Below are 23,327 nucleotides of genomic sequence, written 5' to 3' on the forward strand. Positions count from 1 at the left end.
GCATCTGTAACCTGAAGCGTATGTAACCTGAAGCGTATGTAACCCGAGGTATCACTGTATATAATTTCCAGCAATTTTTAAGAAGCTTTGTTGTTATTGGCTTGCTTTTTGCTGTAACACCCTTTTCAGAACCAAGCAGCAGTCCTTTGGTGGATTCAGGTATGGGTGGTAAATCCCAGGGTCTTTTGGTTCTGTGCCTGCAGAGCACCTTAAAGCAATTCCTGATTGTGCTGCCCTCCCTAGGAATGGATTTCCCGTGCCCTAATGGGGACCAAGAGATTGATATTGAGGAACTGAAAAAATAAAGATGTGATACACATCAGAAAATAAAGATGTGATACACATCAGTCAAGGGACTGATGACATGACGTCACTGGCAATTTATGAACGGACTGCTTACAGGCGCAGACTCTGTATGGATAAAAAAATATGATAACATTTGGAATGAGCTTATACAAAATGTAGTAGCCTATTATCATTTACAGAAGCACTAGGACAATAATGCTATACCAATTGATAGAAGAATGTATGGGAATAACGTACAGTGGTACCTCAGGTTACGTACTTAATTCGTTCCGGAGGTCTGTTCTTAACTTGAAACTGTTCTTAACCTGAAGCACCACTTTAGCTAATGGGGCCTTCTGCTGCTGCCACGCCTCAGGAGCCCGATTTCTGTTCTCATCCTGAAGCAAAGTTCTTAACTTGAGGTACTATTTCTGGGTTAGTGGAGTCTGTAACCTGAAGCGTATGTAACCTGAAGCGTATGTAACCCGAGGTACCACTGTATATACATCATTAAGAAAAATCAACAGATATATTTCATGGTATCTGCTATATTCATGGTATTAGGGGACAGGTCATAGCTCAGGGGTAGTGCATCTGCCTTGCATGCCCAAGGTCCCAGGTTCAATCCCCAGTATCTCCAGATGTTTCGGGACTACAATTCCCATCATCCCTGACCACTGGTCCTGTTAGCTAGGGATCATGGGAGTTGTAGTCCCAAAAACATCTGGAGGGCTGAGTTTGCTTATGCTTGGTATATCCATTTAATGCACACACAAAAAGTCATGGGATGAAGTGAGAAGCCATGCCACTTAGGTATCTTGCAATCTTTTCCCTGGAATAAATGGGGTGCTCTCATATTTAAACCAGGTCAAACTTTGCATAGCTTGCCTAACAGCTAGCCTTCAACTTTTGTTGTTGTTTAGTCGTTTAGTCGTGTCCGACTCTTCGTGACCCCATGGACCAGAGAATGCCAGGCACTCCTGTCTTCCTCTGCCTCCCACAGTTTGGTCAAACTCATGCTAGTAGCTTCAAGAACACTATCCAACCATCTCGTCCTCTGTGTTCCCCTTCTCCTTGTGCCCTCCATCTTTCCCAACATCAGGGTCTTTTCCAGGGAGTCTTCTCTTCTCATGAGATGGCCAAAGTATTGGAGCCTCAGCTTCCCGATCTGTCCTTCCAGTGAGCACTCAGGGCTGATTTCCTTAAGAATGGATACGTTTGATCTTCTTGCTGTCCATGGGACTCTCAAGAGTCTCCTCCAGCACCATAATTCAAAAGCATCAATTCTTCGGCGATCAGCCTTCTTTATGGTCCAGCTCTCACTTCCATACATCACTACTGGGAAAACCATAGCTTTAACTATACGGACCTTTGTTGGCAAGGTGATGTCTCTGCTTTTTAAGATGCTGTCTAGGTTTGTCATTGCTTTTCTCTCAAGAAGCAGGCGTCTTTTAATTTCGTTGCTGCTGTCACCATCTGCAGTGATCATGGAGCCCAAGAAAGTAAAATCTCTCACTGCCTCCATTTCTTCCGCTTCTATTTGCCAGGAGGGACCAGTAGCCACGATTTTCGTTTTTTTTATGTTGAGCTGCAGACCATATTTTGCGCTCTCCTCTTTCACCCTCAATAAAAGGTTCTTTAATTCCTCCTCACTTTCTGCCATCAAGGTTGTGTCATCTGCATATCTGAGGTTGTTGATATTTCTTCCGGCAATCTTAATTCCGGCTGGGGATTCATCCAGCCCAGCCTTTCGCATGATGAATTCTGCATATAAGTTCAATAAGCAGGGAGACAATATACAGCCTTGTTGTACTCCATTCCCAATTTTGAACCAATCAGTTGTTCCATATCCAGTTCTAACTAACTAATTTTCAACTAGGGGTGTAAAAAAGCGTCAATTTCCCTTCCACTCTGAATTCAAGTGCACACAGCACTGTTTCCTTTCTGCTTCAGTTCATCTTCTGCCCAAAACAATGCTGTCCACTCTGGTGAAATCACATAAGCTACGTAATTACCGTATTTTTTGCTCTATAAGACTCACTTTTTCCCTCCTAAAAAGTAAGGGGAAATGTGTGTGCATCTTATGGGGCGAATGCAGGCTGCACAGCTATCACAGAAGCCAGAACAGCAAGAGGAATCCTGCTTTCACTGCGCAGCGATCCCTCTTGTTGTTCTGGCTTCTGAGATTCAGAATATTTTTTTTCTTGTTTTCCTCCTCCAAAAATTAGGTGCGTCTTGTGGTCTGGTGTATCTTATAGAGCGAAAAATACGGTAATTGCATAATTTACATTTACAGATAGGTAGCCATGTTGGTCTGCCATAGTCAAAACAAAAAAATTCCTTCCAGTAGCACCTTAAAGACCAACTAAGTTAGTTCTTGGTATGAGCTTTCGTGTGCATGCACACTTCTTCAGATACTTCTGTGTATCTGAAGAAGTGTGCATGCACACGAAAGCTCATACAAAGAACTAACAAAGTTGGTCTTTAAGGTGCTACTGGAAGGAATTTTTATAATTTACATTGTCATTGTGTTATTCCACTCCATTCTTTTCGGTGCAAAGGAAACATAATACAAATAACCAATGACAAACTGATGGCAGATGGGAAGCTACAGCAACAGTGAATCCCAATCCTATTCGCTGGATTGAATTTCAACTCCCATTTCTGTTGAGCATTGAGAGCAAAAAGGCCTTGCTAATAACTTGAAGCATCTATGCATCAGTACAGGGCATCCTGCTGATGAGGGCAGGTAAGTTATTGCTGCAGAGATGGCTGAGAACAGTATGTCTCACTCATTGCTTCAGGGAGAGACAACTGCATACCCTCCAACATTTCTCCAATGAAAATAGGGACATCCTATTCCATAATAACAATTTTATTATTTATGCACTGCCCATCTGACTGGGTTGCCCCAGCCACTGGTCGGCTTCCAACAGATATAAAAACATAATGTAACATTAAACATTTTTAAAATAAAAATTTCCCTATGGAGGGCTGCCTTCAGATGTCTTCTAAAGGTTGTACAATCATACCTCGGGTTACAGCCACTTCAGGTTGCATTTTTTCAGGTTGCAGAAACCCGGAAGTACCGGAACGGGTTAAGGGTTTCGGCAGTCGCACATGCGCAGAAGGGCTAAATCACACTTTGTGCATGCGCAGAAGGGCCGAATCGCAACCCGCGGATGCGCAGACGTGGGTTACGAACACTGTGCGTTGTGAACGTGCATCCCGTACGGATCACATTCACGACCCAATCGTCCACTGTATAGTTATTTATCTCCTTGGCTCAGGGTCGCAAAACTCCATTTCCTACAATATTTCTCCATGAAAATAGGACACGGGTAGCGCTGCGGGTTAAACCACAGAGCCTAGGACTTGCCAATCAGAAGGTCGGTGGTTCGAATCCCCGCAATGGGGTGAGCTCCCGTTGCTCGGTCCCTGCTCCTGCCAACTTAGCAGTTCGAAAGCACGTCAAAGTGCAAGTAGATAAATAGGTACCGCTCCGGCGGGAAGGTAAACAGCGTTTCTGTGCGCTGCTCTGGTTCGCCAGAAGCGGCTTAGTCATGCTGGCCACATGACCTGGAAGCTGTACGCTGGCTCCCTCAGCCAATAAAGCGAGATGAGTGCCGCAACCCCAAAGTCGGTCACGACTGGACCTAATGGTCAGGGGTCCTTTTACCTTTACCTAAGGGAAAGCAGGACATTCTGGAATCAAATCAGAAACCAGGACAGCTTCTGTAAATCCAGGAGTGTCCCTGGAAAATAGGGACATGGAGGGCCTGCAACTGTGGATTTTGGCCATCTCATGGATGCATTAGTTGAGATTCTGGGATTGCAGGGGGTTGGACTTGGTGACCCTCTGTGTCCCTTTTGAGTCTACAATTCCGCCATTCTACTTTCAACACAGCTTAAAATCAGAAATCGGCTGACAATGAGCCCCTGGCAGTGGTCTAAGGCTCATGTAAACAGGCCCTGAGACAAAAGACGTGTGACACTGGGGCACAGGAGGAAGTTTTACTTTTCCCCCATTATGCAAAGTGCCGGACTCCTTTGCAGCTGCACTGACCAATACTAATTAAAAACATTAATCAGTCCTCCCATTCTGTCGTTTCCCCCCTTTAAGAAATGGAAGCAATGAGTAAACAAAACCAGACTTTTCTTGCAAAAGAGCAGTTGCTTAAAAGGGCAATCCAGTGAATAGCAAAGTGCACATTCTTGTTCCTTCCTAGCTGCACAGCATTTTGTATTCTTATAATGGGTAACTAAGGACTGCATTCAAAGCCTTGCAGCCGAAAGGATTAAGGCTTTAAAAAAATTTTTTTTAAAGATATGCAGAAACAAAGTCAAGACATTGCCTGTCCGTGATTTTTTCAAATAACAACAAAAAACAGCTGCTTCTTGCTATTTGTTGCTTTAGATTGGATTGTGCTCACAATCTGTAGCTATGTGTGCTGAAGCACACTGAAAACAAGGGGCTTAAGCACACTTAATTCTGTACCTTCTCGTGGTTTGCTTAATGAATTACATTTGTTATATCAAGGAAGGGGGACCTGTGCTCCCCCCAGCTGTCACTGGACTCCCAACTCCCATCATCCCCAGCCAACGTGGCCAATTGTCAGGGCTGATGGGAGTTGTAGTTTAACAGCATCTGGAGGTTCTGGGACCCTGCTTGCAATGTCCATTGGGTATTTCCATAAGTGTCTAGGCTGGCTGTCATGGGATAATTTTGGATGCCATGAAACCACATTCCTGTTAGTATAGAGTATTTCAATCACTCTACATGGAGAAGGCGGGGTCAGCATCCCTCCTGTTTTTTTGGCATGCCTCCCCTCCCTGATCCTGCCCAATCCTTGCTACATGCAGGAGAATACTGACACAGGTAATGGGCAGATGGGGGATCTTGAACTCCATTGAAGCAGACTCCATAGTATAGACTTCTGCTTTGTTCTTCAGCAGGATTCGGCTATTCTACCCAAGTCAGCAAAAACATTTCTATTTATTTGCAAAGGGCAGAGGCTGCAGGTGTAACATGACCTTGCATCTTGGAAAAATGTGATCAAGAGAATAATTTGCAAGTACAGTGGTACCTCGGGTTAAGTACTTAATTCGTTCCAGAGGTCCGTTCTTAACCTGAAACTGTACTTAACCTGAAGCACCACTTTAGCTAATGGGGCCTCCTGCTGCTGCCACGCCGCCGGAGCACGATTTCTGTTCTCATCCTGAAGCAAAGTTCTTAACCCGAGGTAATATTTCTGGGTTAGCGGAGTCTGTAACCTGAAGCGTTTGTAACCCGAGGTACCACTGTATCTTGCAAAAGCAAGATGCACAGATAGTCACTCGCGTGGATAACTTAAACAGATCTAAACAAATTTAGAACGAAACCTGAGCTAAAAGTTGCAGCGACGTGAACTGTTCAAACACGTCCAGGCAAATCTTGCAAGCATAAATTGTACTGGGGTAGCAACTAACCCCAATCATTAACATCAGCTTTGGGCAAGCCAATATTCCATGTAGAAAGACCCATTTGCTCCAGGGTTAAAACGTTACCCTTGGCCATTTTTCATCCGACAATTGTGGGAACATACTGTTCTTTGAGGTGACAATGCCCTTATAGGACAAAGAGGAACACTATCCTCCTCTTTAGTGCAGAAAATGTGCACCTGGGACTGAAAATTACCCTTGATCTGAGCTTGAAGTTATTAAAAAATAATAAGCAAGGTTCTAGCACAAAGGATATATTCACTGGCATTGCACTGGCTGTCCCCACTCTCTATCTTTTGTGTCTTGTTGGGCTTATCCAATCCACAATTACCTTTCCTCTGCTCGTTTCCCCTGTGTCTGAGCATCCTTTATTTTTTTTGCTCCTGAGTTTTTGCTCTGAGCGCTAAAGAGTCGGATTTTGTGGGGAAAGCTCAGGGCAACCACACCCCCCCAAAAAACCCCACCCACTCAGACACAGAGCATTGAAGTGCAGGGCAAAACGTAAGTGTGAATAAGCCTTTAGTAAGAATAGTGTTTACATAGGTAAAACTGCACATATAGGATCCTTCCCACAGGACTGTAAGTGTTTCCTAATCCACTTTGTAAGAATAGGCTTTGCTCACGATCTCCACTGTAGATTGGGGGTAGAGGGTTGTACCCAACAACTCACAAGGACTTAACATTTTCCTCTCCAAATCTGCTCTGGAGCTTGAGGGAAACCCCGGAACTTATTTGGGTGGTGGCTGGGCAGGGAGAGAGGACATCCTATTGAACTAAGGAGACAACTTCATTGGATACAAACTTTAGATTGGCACCATGATGCTGCTGCTTCCATAAAACGTATTTCAGTGAATGTGTTGTTTCTGTTGTAGACAGGGCTAGTATATACCAAACATTAATCAAAAGTAGCATAAAGATTAACAGTCCATGTGGCTTGCTGAAAAAGTTCACCATCATCACTGTCAATAAACCAGTTTTATAAACAAAAAATGGTTAGCATTAATTGCTGTGACAAGGAAGAGCTGTTGGTGTGCATTTAAGGACATAATCAAAATACAGAGGCAACTGTTGGGAGTCATTCTGCAAAGAAACAGTAAAGATGTTTGTAACTTTAAGAACTGTTTCTGTGAGTTCTGGGTGTGAGTCTGGGCAGATTAGGTACAGCTGGCCATGACTACAAAAGGAGGAAAAGTTACAGTTTGAACATTGCCTGCAGGGAAAAACACCCACGAGCTTTGTTGTTTGTTGTTTTGTAATAAAACCTTTATCTGATTTGGTTTTACACCGGTCTCCTGGTGTCGTAGTTTCTGTCACCTGCTACCAGAGGAAAAAACTCCTCTAACAGCAACATCCCTAGCTCAAGAAAGATCCAAGCATTAATGCACTCTAGAAACAAGCACGAGTAAATCAAGATTGCAGCTTCCTAGTGTACCTTACTTAAAGTACACTGGAAGCATGTAATCCCTCTGAAAAAGATGGAGAAATTTCTGGCTTGCGTATGATATGTGCACATTCTGTTTTGTTTAAGGTAACATTTTAAGTGGTTGGTTGGGAAGGGATGCCTCTATTCGTGGAATATGGATGATGGAATCACAAAAGCAGTCACATCACTAAAGAACAAGGTAACTTCAGAGGATACAGGAAGCTACCAAGCTTCATTAGAACAGTGTTTCCCAACCTTGTGCCTCCAGATGTTTTTGGCCTACAACTCCCATCATCCCTGACCACTGGTCTTGCTAGCTAGGGATGATGGGAGTTGTAGGCCAAAAACATCTGGAGGCACAAGGTTGGGAAACACTGCATTAGAACATGGGGGCTAAATTAGATATGGCATTTGTCACATAATTCACTCTTGCATAGTTGGGAATGCCCAAGGTGGATGCAGATTATGGCATCAGGAGAAGAGATCTTTAAATTTTTGCCCTGCTGGAGTCCTGACTGGAATCTAATTCTTCCCCAGACTATTTGCAATGGGCAGCAAACTCCCGCTACTGCCATCAGGTTTACAAGGTGTTTCTCCCTGAACAACACTGTCCCAATATGGTTCAAGCACCTTCATTCCTGTGCCATTTTCAGCTTTTAAGTTAACTTTGCAAGCACGAACCATGCGACAAAGACCACACTAATTTCTCTCTCCTCTGATGCAAATTAGACACTGATTCCAGTGTCTAGCATCGATACCAAAATGAACACCACCACGATAAGTTTTAATTAAGTCCAGGACACAAATTGGAATTTCAAGCTATTAAAAACAGGGACATCAGCAGCTGTTGAAGGCACACATGAAGTAAACAAAACATGTTTTAAAATTACTTTTACACAAGAGACATTTATTCATGCAAATTTATTTCACACAGGCTCATGGAACTAATTTTTACATTTTTATGTAGAATTTCCCGGAAGCTAGACGGTTATTTCCCTGTACATTTCTAATTGAAGGCAGTAGGAAAATACTCATCTTGCTTGGCAATATTTATCTTTTTAGAAGCAGAGTTATCCACTGACTCTGCAAGCTTGGATCATTCCTCTAGAGAAGGTGGGGAGAAACCTCTATGCTTAACTGCTCCAGAGAGACAGAGATTATTCTGAAAGCAAAGTATTTTGCACCCACTCCACCCACTTTCCACCTAAATATGGCCAGATGGTCTCTGTGGCCAGCTACCACTTGACGGGTGCATGGTTCTGTGCTTCTTCTGTTTTGACATACTCATCGTACAGTTCTTTCAGGTGCAAAAACAACTCCTCCAGGTTTTCACCTGTCAAAGCAGACAGTGGGATGACTTTCTGTTCTACTCGTTCCTTGAGGAGAGACAAATTGCTCTTTGATTGTGGAAGATCAAACTTATTTCCAATGATGGCATGAGGTCTCTTTGACAAGCCTTCTTCATACTGCTCTAGCTCATATTTTAAGTCTTGCAGCTGAGTCCAGGGCTCAGATACCGAGAGATCTAACACAAACAGAAGAAAGCGGCAACGTTCTATGTGCCTCAGGAAGGCTAAGCCCAGCCCCCTGTTTCGATGGGCCCCTTTTATTATCCCAGGGACATCGGCAACTACGGAAACAAAGCAGAACCCAGCAAAAACAGTCATTAGCATTCTGGTCATTTGAGCATGGTCACACAAACGTCAGATTTTGCCTGCAAAACTAGAACCAGAAAGCAGCATCATTCAAGCACGCAAAAAACTCCATCTGAAAATTCAGCATGGCTACAAGCAGCCAGCAGGCATGAGTAGAAACAGCTGTTATACATTTCCTCCTGAGCATCATACTACAGGGGTCCACAAATATCAGTGTGGCTTGTTGCTGTTTAGTCATCTAGTCGTGTCTGACTCTTCGTGACTCCATGGACCAGAGCACGGCAGGCACTCCTGTCTTCCACTGCCTCCCGCAGTTTGCTCAAACTCATGTTGGTAGCTTCGAGAACACTGCCAGCATTTATGTGTGCTTCCTATTCACTCTTACCCCTTTTCAGATCCTCTAGCATTTGCAGTGGGCTTTGGAGAGACATGGGGATTTCATTAGTTTGTGCTACAGTATGAAGGAGGTAAGAAATAGCAATATATAACCAAGCCATGCCATTAGTGCAAGGACATCTGCCTGTGCAGCAGGAGTTCCTCTCCTCTCCCCATGCATGTCCCCCAAATGTTCTGGGGGTACTGCAACCCTCCACAGCAGGTTGGGTGACTGTGTGCTTGGAGAGGAATGGGAGAGGTAGTTCCATTGAGCAGGAGGGCGTCCTTGAACTAACAAGACACCTTTGATGGATACAGCCCCAAGAGTCTCCCCTACTGTTTCTTACTTTTCCAAACTGCTTTGCAAGCCTAGAGGGCTTTGCCAGGGAAGCATCGCTTTGCTTTATTCATGCTGGGGTTTGGATAAGATCAGAGACCAGCAGAGAAACTGCAGCATTTGTGAGAGCTTGTTGGAAGCGGCTGACAAGCCGTTGCCCCTAACTGCCCAAGGCACATCCTAGGAGAATGGATTAGTGGATGCTTGCTCAAAGCAGATACTCATTCAGTGCTTGGGGATTTGAAAGAAAATGTTCTCGGCAACACCATTCAGTAGTTTCTATGTGAATAAAGCAGACCAATTAGAGATGACACAAGGCACTGCCTCTTCCAAAATGGTTAGCTTTAATACCACCCCATAGGAATCCACAGATACTGGGGTTAGCTTGGTAGACAGCATCTATTTATCCTTGCTACCAACTCCCCCTTCCCTGCTCTTTTTCAAATCTTCAGGCATATGCAGAGGGAAAGAGGTAGTGGAGCAATGTGACTACTCGACCTTTGCTTATTTTGGCTTGTGAGATCCAGCTGGGGAAGAACTGACAAGGAGGGTCCAAGGTTGATTTTCCATGGGTAATTCCCTTGCACACCCAATTCATCAGGCTGATGGGCTGTAAAGCCTAAGCCTGTTTTCCAATTGGGAAAGTACTTCAAGGTTCCTGACTCCAATGGCATGATTTGGGCAAAACAGCCTCATGAGCCAAATAAATAATAATAATTTGAACCCCTGTTGTTTAGCCTGTAGACTAGAGTCACCCCACAAATACTGCGGGATTAATGTATTTATTACCAAACAGGAGACAAGTATCTTAATGTTGTCAAGTCTCTTAGCTGTGCTATGATTTGTTGTTGTTTAGTCGTTTAGTCGTGTCCGACTCTTCGTGACCCCATGGACCAGAGCACGCCAGGCACCCCTATCTTCCACTGCTTCCCGCAGTTTGGTCAGACTCATGTTTGTGGCTTCGAGAACATGATTAGCTCTGATTAGCTCTGTTTTAAGTGAGGTTGTGATTTTGTATTTAGGCCAGCTAATCACAGTAAGCACATGACTGCCAAAAGGGGGGGGGGGCGGTATTTGTTCTACCGCCCTACATCCGAAGATCGCAAGCCAGTTGACAATAGAAATACACAAAAATATACACCATGTGACTATGATACACAATTTTCTTTTTGCTCTTTCAAGAGGAAATGCGATGGAGGCTCAGTAAAAATATTAAGCACTTGAAATGAAGTCTTATAAAAACATACCTGCAACTTGCTCATAGTTTTCATAGTGAACAATGCCTACATGTGGATTTAAGGTTGTGAATGGGTAAGAAGCCACTGCTGGTTTTGCATTGGAGATGGCTCGCAACAGCGAAGACTTCCCAGCGTTAGGGAATCCTACCTGGAATAAAGAGCCCAATTTGGATTATTTAGAAGGCAGGTCTCTAGCCACACTGTTCAGACACGTCACTGTTTGGCTGAAGCTAGAACATTGCATTTTAATACATAGGTGCGCATAGACGGGGTTTGTGAAAATGCTGCACCCACATGCTTCCCCATGATACGTGTTGTTCATAACGGCTAGACAAGGTGAGCCCAAGTTTTCCAGTTGTTGCTACCATGAACATCATCAGCCTCCAAGTCAAGAGATCCAATCAGGAAAGCACATGCACACACACCAGTACAAATCAAAGAACTACATTTTTAAAGTCATATCTCCCTCACTCCACATTATGGGTAAAGGTATTTAAAAAAAAGGTAAAGGACCCCTGGACAGTTAAGTCCAGTCAAAGGTGACTATGGGGTTGTGGCACTCATCTCGCTTTCAGGCTGAGGGAGCAGGCATTTGTCCACAGACAGCTTTCCAGGTCATGTGGCCAGCATGACTAAACCGCTTCTGGCACAACAGAACATTGAGACGGAAACCAGAGCACATTGAAACACTGTTTACCATCACGCCGCAGCGGTATAATAATAATAATAATAATAATAATAATTTATTATTTATACCCCGCCCATCTGGCTGGGTTTCCCCAGCCACTCTGGGCGGCTTCCAAAAGAATATTAAAATACTGTGATACATCAAACATTCAAAGCTTCCCTAAATGGGGCTGCCTTCAGATGTCTTCTAAAAGTCTGGTAGTTGTTGTTTTCTTTGACATCTGGTGGGAGGGCGTTCCACAGGGAGGGCGCCACTACCGAGAAGGCCCTTTGCCTGGTTCCCTGTAACCTGGCTTCTCACAGTGAGGGAACTGCCAGAAAGCCCTCGGCGCTGGACCTCAGTGTCCGGGTAGAACGATGGGGGTGGAGACGCTCCTTCAGGTATACTGGACCGAGGCCGTTTAGGGCTTTAAAGGTCATCACCAACACTTTGAATTGTGCTCGGAAACGTATCTATTTATCTACTTGCACTGGTGTGCTTTCGAACTGCTAGGAGCTGGAACAGAACAATGGGAGCTCACCCCGTCGTGGGGATTTGAGCCACCAGCCTTCAGATTTGCAAACCCAAGAGGCTCAGTGGTTTAGACAACAGCACCACCCGCATCCCTCCACATTATGGAGCTGTTCCTAACTAAACAATGAAGGTTTGTTCCTCCAGAGTCAAATGTTCTACCGAAAAAAGGCAGACTCACCATCCCTGCATGGGCCATGGTTTTAAGCTCCAAATGGAGAATTTTTTCTTGACCTGGTTCACCCTTAGTAGCAGTTGTTGGCGCTCGATTGTCATTGGCCAGAAAGAAACGGTTGCCTTTCCCTCCAGCTCCACCATAGGCTGCAACGTACTCCTCACCATGATGGTTGAGATCAGCCACAATTGTACAGTCCTCTTTAACCACCGTACCAATGGGAACCTTGAAAGTAAAAAGAAAGTTAAGCAAAGCAAAGAGGACCGTTTGCAATGCGTTGCAATTTGCTTATGCCTGAGTGCAAGCAGAGATCCAAACAGTCCCAGGAAACTCTCCGAACTCTCTCACATGGATGAAGTATGCCTGTAAGCATTTAAAAGGCTGAAAATTAGAGAAGTAAGTTGTGTTATGGGGCAGCAAACAAAGACAATTACTTTTAAAAAACAATTAAATGTATAAAACTTAAAATTAAAACATTAGCTGCTTACCTTAACATAGATAGTTTTACCAGCAGCTCCATAACAGTTTTTGCTCCCTCCATTTACTCCACTGAAACCTCGATAGAGTGAGAGAAGAGAAGCCAAGGATCTGACTTGCTTATCCACTGTAAAGCAAGATTCAAAATGTTTGAAGCGTACAGTACTCCTATTAGATAAATTTTCTTGTCTGCATATGCAAATCAAGTGATTCCAAGATGAGGACACATCATTAATGTCAGAGAATGTTGTCTCTGCACTACCCAGCAGAGGACACTGGGACAAAGCAATACTAGGAGTGATCAGGTGTTCTTACTGCTCACCTGCCTAAACCATATTAGAATGCTAACAGCGTATTAATGTACATTAAAATATTTTTGAAAGCAATGTCTTTCAGAAGGTAACTTCGCTTGTGATCACCAAACCAAAATATTTCAATGATCTTAGGAAGACAACATGGAAAATGCCAAAAAATATAAATTGTTTCACACCTTGTTCTATACACTTTGTTTTCAGTAGTTAAAAGCTGCCAAAATTCATTAATCCGTTCTGTCAATGATAAACACACTTTGGTGCATTATCTTATTTTGGCTAGCTTAGATTATTGTAATTCTCTATTCCCATTTTAAGCATCCTATTCTATCTCGAATTCTGCCACCCAACTTGGGCTTTTTTTCTTGTATCCCCCCACCCCCCGCTTAAAAATATATTATTATTTATTATACTTACATACCACCCTTCATCCAAAGCTCACAGGGTGGTTTACAGTATAAAAACACAAGCATCATGTTCCTTTTCTTTGGATTACTTTATGGTGGTAATGTTACCATATTATGCTAAATTTCAGGTAGCATCTCGGATCAAATGATCCCACCATTCAAGTAGAAGGCACTTCTAAGTGTAGTGCATCTCTGTGAGCTGCCTTGATCCTGGCTCTAGAGGAGGCATAAAGAACCTCTGGTCCTCCAAAATGTTGCTGGAGTCCGCTTCCCATCAATCCCAGCCAGCACGGCCAGTGGTGTGATGATGGGAGTTGTAGCTGTAGTACAGAAACATTTAGAGGACAGCAAGTTTCCCAACCCTGCTCTTGAGGGTCAGCAGAATGAGTGAAATGAACAAACCCTCGTGAGCAGAAGTAAATTCTGCTTGTCTTATAGGATCTTTGGATCAAAATTTGTGTTCTTTGTTCTACCACCACCATCACCCCGCCTTTTGCTCCAGTTCATCTTCTTGATTATTTGTGTCCTCTTGATCATTTGTGTTTTCTTCTTTGATAAGTCTCATACATTTCCTTCTGCTTTGCACCTTTCTGCTCTTTCCTTTTTTTGCTTCTTTTAATGAAATTCATTGCCAGCCTATAGTTGGTTAATTCATTCTTCTTTCCTTATTTAAATATGTCTCACAGATTAAAGCTATAACAGAGTTATTATGGTTTACATTTTTACATTCTCCTTCTCTTCCTCTAGTTTCAATTATGTGTCTTCTTTGTCTATACTGTATGAGAAGACAAGCACAGACCAGTTTCTGTTTGTACTCAATACAACACCTGGTTTTTTTAGGTGCTCAGATAATAATAATTATTATTACTGCAGCTAAGCTGCTTAAGACAGTACTTTGCAAAAGATGGAACTGTGATTACCATGCACTTTGTATATAAGGAGCTTAAGAAAGTTTCTAGAATGCAAGTTAAGACACAAAAAACCCCAGTGCCACAAAATAACCACCAAACATTTTACAGCTACTGATGCATTCGGTAAAGAGGTTCAAGCTATGTGTTTTTGAAGAATGGTTCTTCACGTGGAAGAGAGCATGTTCAATCTAAAATAGTTTACTTTTCATTGTATTGGAATTGCCTTTTCAAAGCTGCAATTTCAGCACAATTACTGAGCATAAAATATACAGGAATTGTGCTACGACCTAATGTAGAGCTTGTCAAATGAGCAAAAGCATTATGTACACAACCGGCACTGTGCCCATGCAGCCACTGACAGCTTAGTCTAGGCATGCTGTGGGTATAGGAGTTTGAAAATTCAGCAGCAAGCTTGGAAAAGAATACAGTCATATGCACACTTAGATGGGTGCAAGCCCCAGTGAACACAGTGAAGCCTACTCAAGTGTAGAAATGCAGAGAACTGAGCTGCATTAGGGCAGAACTCCCAGGATGACTTCGGTGTGCAATACTTGAGCAATCCAATCAAAGTTTGATCTGTTTAAGCACCATTCCGATCAATGGAGCATAAGCACACACACTTAGATTCTAGTGGAGGCTGGACTGATTTATACATTATGAATGCCATAGATGGAATTTACTTTTACGGAGCAAGTCTGTGTGTCTGTAAATTTCTATGCAACTTATATATAGCATGGAAGTGCCCCCTTTAGACAATTCAAGTTACAAGAAAGGAGATTCCAGCTAAACATTAGGAAGAACTTTCTGACAGCAAGAGCTGTTTGACAGTGGAACAGACTCCCTTGGAAGGTGGTGAGCTCTCCTTCACTGGAGGTTTTTAAAGCAGAGGTTGGATAGCCATCTGTCAGGGATGCTTAAGTTATGATGCCTGCACTGCAGCGGGTTGGACTGGATGATCCTTGGGAACCCTTCCCAGTCTACAATTTAATGGAACACCACTGGGCGCAAGCAATTAATCTGCCCATGTTTATTCTGGGCATCCACCAGTATAGGAGCTGCCTCTTCTTTCAGAGAATTTCTGCCTTGTGGAACACAGGTGCTAATATGCAGTTTCAAGGCTGTTTCTAAGCACCTTTGGTAAGCACTCTCAATAATGTTTTTCTATTCCACTTAGGTCATTATGCCACTCTCATCACAATGCTGAAGCACAATCCATAAGTATATTATAAGTGTGTTATATAAGTGTATTATTATGGTAGCTTTTGGCTTCAAGAGGGAAAATGGTATCGACTTTCATGCATAAAAACAAGGTCAGAGAGATGTGCTTTCTATTATTTCCACAGAGTGACCCTTCTAGTATCTCTACAGCATATGCACATAATTCATGTCAAGTTGTCAACTAGCTGGATCCTCTCTTTACAGTGATTCATTCCAAATAAACTGAGCTATGCATAAAATGCTTTCTTGTTTTTGGAAAACTATTTTTAGATTAATTTCAGGCTGGTCCAGTTATATACTGCTTTTTGTTAAATGTAAAACATTATGTTGGATTTTGAGTTTTACATTACTTGCATTGAAATTATTTTATGTATTGCATTATATTTTAATCATTTTATTGATTTTTGTAAACTGCCCAAAGAACTTTGGTTGAAGCGAAGTCTAGAAACAAAATAAACCAATGTATCAAGATGTGTGCAAGAGATATTATCTCTTACCTTTCAGTATAATGTCTCCCCCATCTCCTCCATCTCCACCATCAGGACCTCCATATATTTTTCTAGGTTCACTGTGGAAACAGCTGATACCATCACCTCCTTTGCCTCCTACCACATATACCCTTCGATGATCTACAAAGTATCGGGTCTGAAATAGGGAGAAACACTATTCAGAAAAGCAAATCAGGACATTTAAGAAATTTTCAATTCTAAGCCTCCTAGGAATTAAATTTCCATTTGATAAGGGAGAGGCATTTAAAGTCTACTAGGAATTAAATTTCCATTTGATAAGAGAGAGAGACATGCATATTGCATTTAAGGAACTGGCCAGATAAATTTATCTGGCATTTATTACCTAGCAAAAATTCTTATACTCAAGGCCACAGACTGGGATAGGTATATTCTGGAGGACTGATCCATCCCTTGGATGTTTTCGACATTTCTCAGAATTCTATCAGTTCTTCAGAAAAAAGGAAACTTGATTCCACATTCCAGTGTTCTGGGCAATTATTGCAAAGGCACTAGTATGGCCAACAAGCAATTATGCATCTATTTCGTATAGTGACCAAAGAAGGAAAAGGGGGCAGATTTTCCGTACTGGTATATTATGTTTTCCATGAAGTAGCTCTTGAAAAGCACTGATTCAATTGGTTCAAAATGCCATTGCCAAAATGTTTGGCACTGTCCAGCCACAGCAGGTTCCGCTGTTGTTATTACTGGTCATACATTTCTTTTCATTCAAATTGCTCATTTTCACCTTTAAAGTCCTAAATAGCTAGGACTTTCCCTCCTATAGCTCTCCTTATGCACTCTAACAAGCCCTGTTGGTACTGCCCTGGTTTCTCCTGCTGAATGAGAAGCCGTATGAAGGATTGGGTATTTTATTATGCAAGACACTTTGCAGGGAAATACACCTGCCCCTTCTTCATTTTCATTCCAAGTAAAGTGGGAAGGTCTATAAGCTCAGGGCTTTGCAAGCAAAAGGCTCCAGGTCTGAGTTCCTGGCATCTCTAAGTTGGGCCAGTCATTGAAGAAAGAATACCAAAAGAGATGAACAAATGCTCTGACTTGATAGAAGGCAGCTTCCTATTTTCCTAGTTGCACTCAGTCCCCATTTCTCAAGGGTATTCTTTTTCAGCTTATGATCAGAAGCGAGGAGCAAATACAGCAGGCAGTCCTCCTTCTCATACAGTGCCTCTTATCGGGATACAAAGTGCTTAACTGTTATCTAATTTATTCCAAGGCAGCGGCATTCAGTTTGTTCAGGGACCCTTGGAGACTTATCAGGGGCTCCTCTGTGAAAGGACAGACAACGACAGGTAAGTTTGCCTTAAAGAGAACTTGCTCACTGTTAGTGGACCTTGCTCTCCAATACAGTGCTGCAAGGAAGAGGTGGGTATGTTCAAAAGGGCACTCTTGTGCTGCCAACAAGACCCAACAAGTTTGGACCAATGGCCTGCCTGAACCGCGCAGGCATCCAGAACATGTCCCCAAATGCTCTATGGTAGGTTGGAGATCCACGGCAGACATGAAAAGCTTCCTCAGCAGAGGTTGATGTGGAAAGTGCTCCCTGAGGTTACAGAGCTCAAAATACAGTAATGTATCTGAACCAAGAAAGGGCAGAGGGAGGAAACAGTTAATTTATTCTAGTGCTCTCTAACACAACCCAGTATGCTGTAAAAACAGCATTCAGCATTTAAAGGACATATTTATCTAGCATTTCCCCCTTCTTGGAGGAGAAAAGCTGTAGCTATCCCAGCAGCAATCTCACTGGCCCAGCAGTTACAATTCGTTTTTTATTTCACTTTTTAACTCTTCTTGCTGTAATATAGCCAAGTAATCACTATGTTCCCTGTGAGTTTTTTAATAGTATACTCTATAAATCAGTACAGAATTACTGGTGATATCTTAAGTCTTGTGATAACACCAAAGAATTATAGTTTGTTTTTTAAAGCACAAGCAGCTGGAAGGGAACTGATTGCCACAAACATGGCCAGTTAGGCAAATGCTGCAGAGAAAGGTTCAGGACATTGAAAATAACGCAGGGTGAGTGCCTGGGCAAAATGCAGGTGGCCAGCTGTGTGCTTAAGTTGTGACAATATTTGAGGAAAAGAACATTTTCTGAATTTACATAGCATCACCAAGTGGTTAAAACAGCAAACTGCTGCCTTAAATTACTCAAAAGCAGCACAATAGTTGTCCTTTATCTGTGGTTTGTTGCTAACAGGATTTATAAGCTTGCAATCTCAAACACATTGCAAATTAAGTTGAACAAAAGAGCCCTTTCATCAACAGAGAGGATTATGCAGCCATATTTTTCACAAGATGAGTTTGTGATCTCACGATAAATAGCCACAATATGTACTCTAGTAACCTTAGTTATCAAACGTATCTTCAGCTTGTGAGCTGATCAGTACTTGACAGATGCAGTTCTGAGCACAGACTATCTCGTGATTTGGCCAGGGGCTCATGCACAAAAAGCAGGATGCGCAGGGCAGGGCTATCCACCATTATCCACCAGGGCTATCCAACTGAAAAATCTACTTGAAGAGGAAAAATGACTGGCACATCTGCATTTTTAACACAAACTTGCCATGTAAATCTGAAGTTCCTATTGTTGTTGTTGTTGATATTATTAAATTTGTATATGAAATTAAGTCCAAATACAATCTAAATCTTACATAAGTACTTAATGCACAACCTCGCAGTACAGAAACAAACAGAATTAGCAAGATATGAACACACAACTTAGCTTATTATTAGTCATTTGATAAAAGAACCACTTTTGTTAAGGTCAGTGAACTATGGCCCCAACTACCTACAATTGTCAGAATTCTTGCAGCTGAATTCTAACTACCAAGAGGCTTCGAAGCCATTTTGCAGCCCCACTAAAAGCCAAATAATGAAGTGACATTGAGACCCCTTATTCTTACATGTATACACAAGAGCAAGTATGATACAGTAAACAGAGCACTGAACTTGGAATGGAGAGAGATTGGTTCATCAAATCCTGCTCAGCCTTGTAACCAGCTGGCTGTCTACCACCTCCCATCCTAAACTCTCTATAAGATGGCCGTCAGGATAAGAAGGAAGTGGTAGCAGGGAGAAACTACGTATGGTGTCTGGTACTCCTGGGAGAATGGGAGTGGGGAAATGGAAATTTAGTAAATAAACAAAGATAACATACCGTTCATTCCTACATATCTTTTCTTAGAGAAGTAAAGATTGCAGCCTTTTTCAACCTGTTTATAGGATTACAGTGGTACCTCAGGTTACATACGCTTCAGGTTACAGATTCCACTAACCCAGAAATAGTGCTTCAGGTTAAGAACTTTGCTTCAGGATGAGAACAGAAATCATGCTCCAGCGGCGCAGTGGCAGCAGGAGGCCCCATTAGCTAAAGTGGTGCTTCAGGTTAAGAACAGTTTCAGGTTAAGTACGGACCTCCAGAACGAATTAAGTACTTAACTTGAGGTACCACTGTACTTCTATGATCATGTAAGTCAGGGTGTCTGCATCCTAAAAACACTTGCATGCAAAATTTCTGTTGTAACACAATTTAAAGAAACAAAGTAGACATTGCTAAGGGTTTTCAAACAGTATTTCTGCCTTATCATCCTGTAATCTTCACATGAAAAGGATGTAAGAAATAAAAATGCCAGAGTTCTTACCAAATGCTTACTAATAAATGTTTAGCTTAATGTTTTCTGGTTTTGTATTATGTCTTAAATTTACAAAGGCTTTTAAATCAATGTGTTATAGGAAAGTGGAAGTCAGGGAACTCCAAAAGCAAGTAAGAGAAGACAAGAAATATATTGCAGTACCACTAAATTTAATTTGCAGCTAAACTGAATATTTTTCAAGACTTTACCAGCTTCTTTTCTGACAGGTCTCTTTTATGTCCCCGTCGCCGAGACTTGGAACACCTTGTGCAGGTTGTGCTAAAATTCCTGTGCCAGGTCTTCTGAAGTAAGTAACTCTGTATGAGTGAATGTGTCACTCTCCATTGGCTTTCCAACCAAGCTCTGATGGGTATTTGTTGCATATTTGCCTATCAAGGGAGAAAAACAGTGCTGCCGAGATCAAGACATACTAAAGAGCAAACATTGAGAAAACAAGAAGTGCCAATGTATCAAAACTGAACACAAATTCCTTCTTGAAAAGACCAATTATGCACAGCTGCTTCCACTTCTGAGTTGCAATGGTTGTGAAAGGGCTGGAAAATCAAGTACACTTAACTGATGAATTGCTGCCCTCACAAGAGCATTCTCACAAACACTTTTGTTATTGCACAACTCCCCCAGATCAGTCCTGCTATTCTCTGTAATAAAGGTACCTCAGTCATCAAAACACTTATCCTTGCACATCCCACTTGCACATTTGCAGAATCAAACTGGCATGTTGAGAATATGGAACAAATGCAGTCAAACTTTGTTAAATGATAGCACAACTGTGTGGTTATTTTAACTTTTATAATATAAAATCAAGTCTCCAACATTCTGTTAGATGTAAGCACAATTAAGAATCAGAACCCAGAATGCAACAATTCAGATGAAGGGGTAGGCTTGATTCAGTCGGCAGGCTCACCAGTGATAGGAAGCAGGTTAATCCCTCTCTTTCCTTGGAGGTTTTTAAGATGAGGTTGGTTGGACATCTGTCATAAATGCTTTCCTTGAGATTCCTGCATAGCAGGTGGTTGGACTAAATGATCCTTGCGGTCCCTTCCAATTCTACAGTTCAGTAGTACAGTCTAACTGTATTCATTTACCTTCTCTGATATAAGAAAATAACTATCACTCAATCCCGTGGGCATGTGTAAGAGATCTGCACTTAGGGACACTTTTGAAGCAAGGGCAAAACAAGCACTCCAACAGAGTGGCATGACAGTGATACTTGGAGGGTGCAATGGACTGCAGTGTGCACCGACACAATGCACCAGCTTCCTGGTATGTGAACTGTTGGTGCTTATAGGCAGAAGACAGTTTACCACAGTGCAAGTACACTAGCAAGAGCACCATATTGCTTCTTCACCAGATTGTTTGGTGTTTTACTATGTTTTCATATATGCTGTAAGCCGCCTAGAGTGGCTGGGAAAACCCAGCCAGATGGGCGAGGTATAAATAAAATTATTATTACTGTATTACTATTATTATTGTTGTTGCTGTTGTTGTTGTTATTCTAGTTAGTGTATTTAGCACATTTATATCTTCCTTTTTCTTCCATCACAAAACCCAAGACATGGAGTTCTCAGACGGTCACCTTTCGCAAGTGCTGATCATACCCAGGCTTGATTGGCTTCAGCACAGTTACCGCACGTTTTGTGTTGTGAAGAGCCACATAACGTGGCAAGGACCAGTAGAATGAAAAAACAAGTTAGGCTGCCAACCTATAGTGACTTAGCCAATAGCAAGTCCAACTGAAGACAGTGGGAGATTATTTCTGAGTAAACACATGCAGGACTGCACTGTTAGCCATCCTGGTGGGATAGGAATGTCTGAGACTACTAACCAGAATGATAAACACAGCACACGCCTATTTTATTTTTATTGTGTGTTTTAATTATGGATTTAATTCACACTTGTAAACCGCCTATTATGGCATTAAACTGATTAAACAGCAACAAGTCTTGGGACTAAAGCCTAGCCACAGTAGTTAATGCGCTGGCTGCTTCAAAACTGGATTACTGCAATGTGCTCTGTGTGGAGCTTCCCTTGTGCATGATCTGGAAGCTGCAATTAGTGCAGAAGTCAGTGGCACAATTGCTGGCGGAAGTGAGGCCTTGTCACCTGTGCTCAGAGATCTGCACTGGTTGCCGATTTCCTACTGGGCCAGGTCCAAGGGGCTGCTATTAGCATACCAAGCCCGTAACAACTTGGGACCAGAGTAGCTACGATATCGCCTTACCCTACATGCACCCACTTAGCCCACTTCAATCGGATCGGAATTGGCACTTACAGCAGGCGCCACACAACATCCGCAGCACATCTGCATGAAAAGCTCAGGATCGTTCTGTGTGGGAGCACCTGCACTTTGGGACACCCTGCACAAATGGAATCAAATCAACAACTGCACTCTTTTTCGGTGCACTCTTCTGTTTAGACAAGCCTACCTGGATGCTTACAGAGAGCTGAGGTCATTATCACCTGATTTGGCATTTTTAACTTCTGCGTGTTTTTAAAGCAGCATTGTGAATCTTTCTCGGTCTTATGTTTGTTTGTTTGTTTGTTTAATCTTTTTGTAACCCACTCTGGGGTGCTGGTTTCTTTTCTTTTCTTAACATTAAAGAAATAATTTAATTTAATTTAAAATAAATACATACTGCAGCAGCAGCTCTCCCAGCCTGTCCAGCACATTTTCTGAGGCAAATATCTAGCTGCCCATGGACTTTTTCTTGTTTTCCACAGGAGGCCGGCCCCCCTCTGCTCAACCGCCTTTCTCACTCACACACACGCAGCGCATCTCGCTCCCCACTTCTCCGCCCTCCATATATATTCTCTCATATATATATATATATATATATACACACACACACACATATATATGAGAATGATATATATGAATGAGATATATATATATCCCTCTCACACACAATGATTTTATCGTGGTTTCTTCTCGTTTTTAGGCACCTAGGTGTTTTTTTTGTAAGGTTTGTTTGTAAAAGAAGAAGAAACGGCATACGCGTAAATTAAAAAAAAGTCTCACCCACCCCAAGCTTTTATCCTAGCTCCGCCATTTTCTGACAGGCTTTGCCCATCCGCGGGTTCAGCATCACACGCCTGACGTCACAGCCGCGCGCCGCGGGCGCGGAAAGAGAAAGCAGTGGCGAAGGCGGGTCGGGGCAGCAAAGACGTCAGCCACCCCTTTCGCTGCCTCGCGCCAAGCAGCTGCCGCGCAGACGCAGTTCTAGTGCCTGCTAGGCGCTGGAAGCGGCGGCCGCAGGGCTGCATGTGCGCCTGCGCACCTGCCGGGGCTGGCGGTTCAAACGTTGCGTAGCGCCGCTTCACTCCCCCTCCCCCTCCTTTTACTCACCGCGGACGTTATCGAACGGGATTGGTGGGAAGGGTCCGCGGGAGGCTTGTGATTGGCTGATGTGGCGATAGAGGCGGGAGAAGCCGGAGTTGAATTGGCCGTTGGGCGGCGAGGGACAGGAGCAGCAGCTGAGGTAGTTCCACGTTTGGGCCTGTCAGTATTTTCTCCTGAAAAGGCTCCTCCGTCGCTTCGACGACCTACAGTTATGCAGGCGGAACTTTATAGGGCCATTAAACATAACTGAGCATGTAATTGATAACTATTTCTTTTTAATTTTTTTTTTTACACATTGACACATTATATATTTATT

The 23,327-nt window shown here is 42.7% G+C and overlaps 1 protein-coding gene across 3 annotated transcripts; it reads right to left on the bottom strand.

Moving 5' to 3' along the window:
* Nucleotides 1–8,075: 8,075 nt before the first annotated feature.
* On the bottom strand, nucleotides 8,076–22,934 carry MTG2 (mitochondrial ribosome associated GTPase 2). Of its 3 annotated transcripts, none has more exons than XM_083744583.1 (7): nucleotides 22,695–22,934; nucleotides 19,860–20,039; nucleotides 15,989–16,136; nucleotides 12,656–12,771; nucleotides 12,174–12,392; nucleotides 10,804–10,942; nucleotides 8,076–8,819 (listed from the first exon to the last, which is right to left on the bottom strand). In XM_083744583.1, exons 2-7 carry the CDS (start codon nucleotides 20,031–20,033, stop codon nucleotides 8,425–8,427), a joined length of 1,191 nt encoding a protein of 396 aa, XP_083600709.1. In that variant the 5' UTR covers nucleotides 20,034–20,039; nucleotides 22,695–22,934; the 3' UTR covers nucleotides 8,076–8,424. The 3 variants fall into 3 exon arrangements, with proteins under 3 accessions (XP_083600709.1, XP_083600710.1, XP_083600711.1); XM_083744584.1 differs by having other exon boundaries at nucleotides 22,691–22,867; XM_083744585.1 differs by lacking the exon at nucleotides 22,695–22,934 and adding an exon at nucleotides 20,576–20,725.
* Nucleotides 22,935–23,327: the final 393 nt, after the last annotated feature.

The sequence above is a fragment of the Podarcis gaigeae genome (assembly GCF_964106915.1).
Source record: "Podarcis gaigeae genome assembly, chromosome: 6".
Taxonomy (NCBI): Eukaryota; Metazoa; Chordata; class Lepidosauria; order Squamata; family Lacertidae; genus Podarcis; species Podarcis gaigeae.

Bases quoted from the DNA above. Each gene is read 5' to 3' on its own strand.
- MTG2 (XM_083744583.1), bottom strand. From the start codon at position 20,033: ATGCAACAAATACCCATCAGAGCTTGGTTGGAAAGCCAATGGAGAGTG. The intron at 12,393-12,655 runs GTAAGCAGCTAA...TTTACTTTCAAG, and splicing joins GTAAAACTATCTATGTTAAG to GTTCCCATTGGTACGGTGGT. The intron at 8,820-10,803 runs GTATGTTTTTAT...TTGTTTCCGTAG, and splicing joins AAACTATGAGCAAGTTGCAG to TTGCCGATGTCCCTGGGATA.